The sequence below is a fragment of the Amphiura filiformis genome, chromosome 2 (genome assembly GCF_039555335.1).
Source record: "Amphiura filiformis chromosome 2, Afil_fr2py, whole genome shotgun sequence".
Classification (NCBI taxonomy): Eukaryota; Metazoa; Echinodermata; class Ophiuroidea; order Amphilepidida; family Amphiuridae; genus Amphiura; species Amphiura filiformis.
In genome coordinates, this window is record NC_092629.1 from 75,362,835 (window position 1) to 75,371,329 (window position 8,495).

At 35.3% G+C, this 8,495-nt stretch overlaps 1 protein-coding gene across 1 annotated transcript; it reads right to left on the minus strand.

Annotated features, from left to right (window-relative positions):
* Window positions 1-637: 637 nt before the first annotated feature.
* LOC140137026 (SET and MYND domain-containing protein 4-like) lies at window positions 638-8,093 on the minus strand. The gene is made up of 6 exons (XM_072158689.1): window positions 7,875-8,093; window positions 7,307-7,380; window positions 6,179-6,420; window positions 4,804-4,984; window positions 4,324-4,447; window positions 638-939 (listed from the first exon to the last, which is right to left on the minus strand). The coding sequence occupies exons 1-6, from the start codon at window positions 8,069-8,071 to the stop codon at window positions 813-815; spliced, it is 945 nt and encodes a 314-aa protein (XP_072014790.1). The 5' UTR covers window positions 8,072-8,093; the 3' UTR covers window positions 638-812.
* Window positions 8,094-8,495: the final 402 nt, after the last annotated feature.

Below are 8,495 nucleotides of genomic sequence, written 5' to 3' on the forward strand. Positions count from 1 at the left end.
TTTGAATGTTTCCATGTTCCAGTGTATGATGCGTAAGCCTCTTCTCTTATTCAACAACAGTAAGGTAATCTAGTGGCTAAAGTATTCTGATCAAATATGTGTGTGTAAAATACTTGCTGCACCGATTTTTCCACCTATTCAAACATTTTCGGATAACCCTGCTCATATTTAAGTACTGTCATGTTAAGTCTCATCATACTCAGTAAAGACCATTACAGACTTTTTAGTGGATGTAGAATATTCCATGTAACATGTCTTTGTTATTTCGTCCGTCGCAACACATAGTGGCGTAGAGTGATTTTCTGAATTTTCCATTTCACATAGTGGCGTATAGGTTTAGAGCTAGCTATTATCCTATAATAGTTATTCCTTTTTAACTAGTTTGAACCTTTAACTTCAATTTCAAATGGAATCGGGCCACTGAGAGATAACAGTGGAGAAGTATCGACACCGTTAACAGTAGCATATCCTTCAAAAACGTTTTGCTTGGAAACACATTTTGTCCTTCACGTGCGCCACTATGTGTTGCGACCGACGATTTAATCTATTCCCATCCTATTTTCAGTAATGTTTTATCTTTTAACAAATGTTCGGTGACATAAAATGGACAATATATTTCCACTAGAACTTAACTTATTATCCATTGTATGTCATCAAACATTCGTTACTGGAACTGGAAAGAGATTAAAAAACGAAGACATGTTATTTTGAATTTTCTATGTCGAAAACTCAGAGTCTGTAGCGGCCCTAACACTTTCACAAATCCGTCCATGTCCTCATGCTATTTATTATCAGCTTTTGTCAATATCATGTCAAAGTTCCATCAAACACTGTTTCATCTGACTCAGTTCTTCAACAAGTTCATGTGTGCTGCCATAATGTAATATGAATAGTCTCAGTGCTTTGTCTATCACATCTCTTGCTTTCTCAACCTCTTTCCTGTAATAAAGAAAAATATCAACATTAGTAAAAATTTATTTCAAGCTGTCTTGCCATCAGTGTCTCTGATTGGTTAATTGGGCTATTCCATTTAAAATCCCCACTACCCCTGTGTAAGATTTTGGCAGCTCCATTTGAATTCTAGACTAGGGTTGTAAAGGGGTGGAAAGTTTCCAGGAATTTTGGAAAGTTTCCGGGAATTTTGAAGGGCCCGGGAATATTGGGAATTTTGGGAATTTTCAATTATTGGCTTTTATTATGTTTTTAACTTGTATTTTAATATTTAATCATTCAGAAAGCAAATTGAAAGCAAATTTTATCTTTTCACAACATATATATGATGTTTACAATCAGATAAGTGCTTTCAATGAAGAATAGGCCTTGCTTTTATGTTCTTTTACCTGAGATTTTCAGTATTAAATAAATGGCGAAGATTTTTTCATGTGGGATTTTCCAAGTCCAGCATCTTGCATATTTTCATCATAAAATGTTGCATATTTTGGGAATTCCCAATTAGTATTATAATAGCTAATTGTTATTTCTTAAAACCAAAAATGTATGCAGTTGTGATTTTTCAATAGCTTTGAGTCACTGAGACAAACATTCCTCTTTATTTTGCCTTTAGAATATGGGAGTCATTTTGATTGACGATGTAACTTGCCATGTCATATAATTGACTTTCTCAATCGAGGTTCAAATTGCTATGAAAATGGAAAATTTTCTTATCATTTTCAGAAATCATTTGTTAAATACTTTAACAGCACAAGTGATACTATACTTCTTGAATCTTGAATAATCAGGGTTGGCGATATTTTTGTATTTTTTTAATTTAAAAAAAATCGATTTATTTGATTTAAATGGGTTTTATTTTATTTAAATCGATTTTTTTAAATCTTTTTAATTCCAGGAACTGCTATACCCATGATAAAGCCCAAAGAGTTCAGTGGAATGATATACATATTGTGCAATCCTATCAGGTATTTACAAAAAAATCGAAACATGTTTTAACTTGTGAAAATTTCAAAGAAAAAATTGGTAAAATCATGGGAAAAAACCTGTTGAATTCTGCACCTTGAAGATGAATTTTTAGCAATAGATAAGCTGACATCGTATAGGTATTTAATTGCAACCAAAAGTTGAAGAAGCATTAGGAATGAAGTAAAACAGTCAATTTAAGAAAGAAATTAACTTACATTTATCAAAAATGGTAAAATATGAAATACCCGGTACTTGATTTAAAAATCATTTGATTTAAATCACGATTTAAGATTTAAATCGCGCCAACCCTGTTGAATATGAATGCTGTAAAATTTATGTTTTGGCACCGAAACATAATTGGTGATTATGAAAAATAATTGGTGATAATTTGTATTTTAATTTTCAAAAGTCCAACCAAACGCAAAAAAAATGTGCCTATGTAGGCCTACATCATGGTACATGTGTATTTTGGTACTGAACAGACAATGTTAACTCCCATGCATGAACTCATGCAAGATCTTTGTAGTGCACATCTTAAGAGCCACATGTAGCATTGAATGAGAATTTAAATTTAATATTCAAGATCACTTAGCTGGTAGCTGGTAACAAAAATGTTGATAGTGCTAAAGTATTCTATTACTAAAATAATAGAAGTCTTTATGTAATAAGATTTAAGATAAGGCCCAAAAAAAATATTGTTGTGTGTTGCCCTCAAGTGGAAAAATGGGAAAGTTGGGTCGAGGCGGTCGGATTTTTCTTTTTTTTTTTTTTATTTTTTTTTTTTTTACCTTCAGAAAAATCCCCTCAAATATTAAATAATGCTTCTTCAATTAGGGGACATTTGTCAATTTTGACTACTGGATACCTGTTAGACATCAATTAAAGACTAGTCTTTCAATATAATATTAATTTTAAGTGAAAACATTGATTTTTGAACAAATCTGTAAAATCATCATTCAAAAAAAAAAAAAAAAAAAAATTGCGACCCTGATTTTTCAGGATTTAGGACCGGACGGTTGAGGGCAACACAACCATTTTTTTTTTGGCCTAATGATTATCCCTTCAGAGTTTGTGGTTATTGTTTCAAAACTCATTGTACTAGCTAAGATGTTTTACAGAACAAAAACATAACATAGTAAGATCTGGTCATGCTTGTTGTTTTCTTTGATAAAAATGGTTATGATCATTCTTGAAGTTCTTTATTATGATTGTATGCTATAAATTACTCCAATAATCTACACAGCGATTCCCCTGTTTAAACTTTGATTTTTAGATTTGAATGAAAATTCCCGAAAATTCCCAAAATTCCTGTTAATTCCCATTTATTCCCAAAATTTCCGGTGGAAACTTTCCTCTCCGAAAATTCCCAGGAATTTTACAACCCTATTCTAGACACCCTCTTAGAAAAATTCAACCCGAATCTTTCCACAGTGCGAAGATGAGTTTCAAGCCGAATTGGTCAATGTGCTAATTCCATTTGAAATTCATACTCCTACTGTGGAAGATATTTCCAAAATCCATTCCCATTTTCTTATGTTTCTTATTGTTTTTCCCCTCACTTTTTGCCTATATCTCACTTTCATTATTGGAGACTTTAGCCTGATTGGACCAGATCTGGTCACGTACAAACAACTACATGGTTTGAAAGGGACTATGGGAAACAATTTTTCCTGTGGTACTGGCTACAGGACCACCCCAAACCCAAAGGGTGAGGGGTCGTAAGCCTGTAGCAAATACTGATGGGGAAATAGTAATTATTATTCAAATACCTTCATCTCAATTGAATACCTGAGTGGAAGTAGGGCTCAACTCCAATTTTTTACAAAAATGAGTTAGACCCAGCATTTTATTGCCAGCAGACTGTTCTTCCGTATGTGTGAAAGGTGAGCCAAAATCCACTCTCTAAATAGTCTTCCATGTACACTTAATCATGGTTTTCATGGAAGAAAGGCCCAACTCTAGTTGGGCCCTTCTTCGAGAAATATAGGGTTAAAGAGGAATGTTGTTCATCCATAAAATCTGCTTTTCACTACTATTAACTTTCTTACTAACATATTACGAGTTCTACTTGGGCAATTAATGGTGATTACCTAATTTCTGTAGCTATTTATAACACGGAACTGGCACTTTCAGTATATTAGTCGAAGAAGGGCCCAACTCCAGCTTGTATTAAGACCTGTACCGTTGCCATGGAAACATCATATATAATTTCGAATGTATGTAATATTGTATGTCCATGTATTAAAGGTCCCCTGAAGATGAAAACATTCTGTCTATAAAAATTTTCCAAATATTAAGTTTTTTTCTTAATATCTCAAAAACAGTTTTGATGGAGTTGGGCCCTTCTTCCACTCAGGTATTCAATTCTTAATGTAACATATAGCATTTTGTGCAAAAGATACTTACCCATTGAAGTAAATCTGTGCTAATTTATGCAGCTCATGCGCTACCTCAATACTGTCCTCGCCAAATATCTTCTCTATAATCACCAGACTGGACGCCAAATGATCACCAGCTTCACTAAATTTACCTGCAGAAAACAATAAGAAGTATTCTAAATTTGAAAGATTCGAGCCAGGTGTACCAACTAGACTAAGACAAGATAAAAACTAATGCAATAAAAAATAAACCATGATGGTGTACACTGTTACTGCACTAGTCAAAATCCAAAACTACAGGGATAGTAGACAAAGTTAAATCTACACCCCCTGTGTGGGAGATTATGTCCTCCATAGGGTGCATGGATTTCAACTGGAATAGCCTATTAATACTGAAGGTGAAGAGCACAATTGGAGTGTGCAAACAATGATGATGCCGAGTCGTAATTCTACGATCAAATTGGGTCACTAAAAATTAAATCCTGTGCCATACCCATATCTCTCTTACCAAGAGATGCATAGCATCTTGCCATACAGTCCTGGGTCTCAGCCATATCTTTATGATACTTGTAGAGGACCTTGGTGCGAATCTCGTAACACGGCCTCAGCGCAGATATGCATCCTTCAAAGTCGCTCCCATGTAGAAACTCAAGCGCTTGTGAAAACAGCCGAGTTGCTTTGACTTCTTGCTGTATGGAACAATGGGAAAAGAAAGTTACATTTTGTGTCAGATGGAGCTTAGCCCCCCCCCCCTGTTGTTTCTTTGTCATTACCTGACCGACCACAATCTTGAAAATAGGGGGGAAAGATAATTTTGGAAATAGCTGATTTGTTTTTCTTTCAGAATTATGACATCCTTTTTAATAACACAGAGTTTTTATCTGTTTAACTTTTAACAGTTTCTTCACAATTCAAAACTCTTTTAAAACATGGATGCAGTAGAGAAATATCCCAAATCACATCAAATGTTTAATTAAGCTAATTAGGTATCTTTTGGCTATATCTGAAATAAATCAGCTGCTGACCCTACCTGTTGGAGAGGCTTTATAGACTTGTTCAAATCAAGATTGGAAAACCATGGGTAGTAAAAGTGCTCGTAAAACTCATTAACTTAATTTATTCCTCTGAATGGGCTTTTCCAGTTCAAATTCATACACCCCCTATGGAAGACATGACCTTGATCTTACACAGAGAGAGGGTGAATTTCAAATGGGGGTTACCTGAATGAGTGATTCCATTTGAAATTTACACTCCCTGTTCATGTCTTCCATAGGGGGTGTATGGATTTTAGCTGGAATAGCCAAATATCAGCATAAAATGAAGCAACTACAATATTAGCTCATTTTTAACACTAAAATTAATAGAGTTTGCTTATTTTTAGTTTGAATTATATGAGAACTCTATATAGTCATTTATGAGTTCAGTTTAGAGCCAAGCAGGTGCATTATTCGAATAATGTCACAAGGTATTTGCCTATTGTCCACTTAATAGGCAGTATAGGCCCAGGAATTGAAACTTGTGACTCAGGTCCGTATGAGCAATACCTCCATGGTTAGACCAGGTTTAATGTTAGATCTTGTCTAACCATGGAGGTTAGAATTAGGGAGGGATCCTCCGACTTTAGTCCTAGAAAAGCCCAAAAGTTGAAATGTAGCCATCTAATATTAAGTTACATGTATTTGCCTTTAACAGGATTTATAATAACATAGAATGAGTTATATAAATATCAAAAAGTTTCTTCTCCATAAGCCTTATCTCCATGGTTAGACCAGGTCTAAAAGTTAGACCTGGTCTAAAAGTTAGACCTGATCTAACTTGTTTTGTGCATGCGGACCTTAAAGTTTATTATACTTTCAATCAATTGCATACATTTTGATACAAACCTGTTTTAAGACCTGGTCATTTATATCTTCTCCACATTTGCCACATTTCTGATGACCATTCCCTAACACCTCAATTGGTCCCTCACAATTAGGGCACCTGTAAGCTTTGGACCAGTCACAAGCTTCATCACTAGTTGAGTCATCAGTATTGCTTTCACATGCAGTACAGTTGCATGTGAAGAAATATTGTTCTTTGAGAGCTTGTCTCCTTGCTGTTGTATCCATATGCTTGGCATGTGGGCCTGAAAAGCAATACTTAACACTTAGAGAATAAAAGATAAGAATTTTTTTATCTAGTATGATATCTATACTAGTCTATTGTGCCATAGGAGATAGGCAGGTCCAATATTTTGAGTAGTTGATGCTGGCAGGCCCATAGCTGGCAGGCCCAAAACCAATGTACCCCGGCAATGTACCAACCAGTCCACAGGGTCTATATTCAGCAAGGATTCCAAAACCAAACCAGCAGTTGCCCAGGGTGATTAAAGCAATGTATTGTTCCAATTGAAATCCATACACCCCCCTATGGAAGACGTGACCTTAATCCCACACACCAGCGGGTGTAGATTTCAAATTGAGTTACCCATTCAGGTAACTTCATTTAAAATATACATTCACTATGTGGGGAATTAAAGTCACATATTCCATATGGGGGTGTTTGCATTTTAGCTGGAAAAGTATGTTGCAAAGAAACTTGAAAAGACCAGGAATAAGGATGCACACAGTTCATCATATTTAGTTAACTAACTAGATATATGGTTAATGTCACCAGGTTTCCTGCATTCTTTTGATGTTAAAGAATGTGAATAAAGGTTTATCTTCAACACTATCACAATGGGCTATTCCAGAAATGAATGGCACCCCCCCCCCCCCCAAAGAAGACATGTAAGTTTGTGCCATAATCTTTTGAGAATTCCCAGACCAAAATTTTATCCCAAAAAATGGGAAAATGGAATTGAATTCCCATTTTGACAATAAAAAATTGGGATTCCCAGTGTCCCTCAAGAAGACAGGCAAATTTTTTTGAATTCCCAAGCCTAAAATAAAAAGGTATCTTTTTCTTGGGAATTCCCATGTCTTCTTTAGAGTGGGGTGCCTTTAATTTCTGGAATAGCCCAATGTACATACCATAGCAGTGTAGGATCTCCTCTCCAGCCTTGATTGGTCTGACTGCTCTTACTACAAGTTGCCTTCCATGGAAACTATAGAAAAGAAAACAGAAGCAAGAAGCAATTATTTCAGTTCATTTGAACCTATTATTTTATTTGTTGAAAAAATTGAAGTCGATTTGTTTTTTAATTAATTAGAATTTTAATTTCAAGAGGGGTTGAAATTGTTAATTAGAGGTCAAAAATTTAAACACAATGGCAAATTGGGGAAACTTCACTTGAGGGGGTCAGTGGCTTATTGGGCAGGTTGAGTCCTCCAAACATATCTGCAAAGACCACCCTGATTGAAGTCCAAAATGATTTGAACAATCCCAAAATCAATTTTAAATAGTCACATGAGGCGGCTTATAATATGCTTAACCTTATCAGGGTGTAAGACAACATGGAACGCGAATCAATTTTTGTTCCAAATGACTCATTCTGCCTGATCAGGTCACACACAAATTATGGTCAAAATTGGACCAGCTCCAATTTAAGACCAAGTCGTAATTCAAGACTTAAAATTCTACAGCTTTTTAACAACATACCTTGCAATGACATTGGGCACACAGGAATGGTTCATCAGACTAGCTGTAGGATACACTGCGGTAGCCAGCCTCACCTGCTCTGTCGTCGTCACCATATCTGACAAGCGCCCTCTATTATTATCGCAACTAACATTTTTATCTTCCTGAACAGGTTCAACTGCTGTTATGGCATGTGCATTACATTTCATTTGCTTCATGTGGAGTATGAATGTGTCAATAAGTTTAGAATTCTTTTGATCAATTGAATCAAAAGGTTTATCAAAGTTGGCTTGATTTTCCTTCTGTGATTCAGCAGCAAGAGTTGAATGGTCAGTATTTTTGTCTACATGAGTTGTTTCATTCAATGATCTGATACTAATTTGTCGATCAACATAATCAAATGCTTTATTTAAGTCGGCGACACTTTTTTTCTGTGAATCATCTGTAATATCAGTAGCACTGTCTTGAGTTGCTTCATCACATGTTGCATCACATTTTGAATTAACTGAATCAATAGCACTGTCTTGATGAGTTGTTTCATCACATGCAGCTACTTTGGAATCAACTGAATCAATAGCTTTAGCATTGTTAGTTTGGCTATCTGTCTGCGTGCCAACTGCAAGATTTGAAAGTTTTGAATTG

What these genes read in the sequence shown, in the direction of transcription:
- LOC140137026 (XM_072158689.1), bottom strand. Translation starts at nt 8,071, where the DNA reads ATGAAGCAAATGAAATGTAATGCACATGCCATAACAGCAGTTGAACCT. An exon ending in AAGATGCTATGCATCTCTTG is followed by an intron (nt 4,448 to 4,803) that starts GTAAGAGAGATA and finishes TGTTTTCTGCAG; the next exon opens with GTAAATTTAGTGAAGCTGGT. An exon ending in GCACAGATTTACTTCAATGG is followed by an intron (nt 940 to 4,323) that starts GTAAGTATCTTT and finishes TCTTTATTACAG; the next exon opens with GAAAGAGGTTGAGAAAGCAA.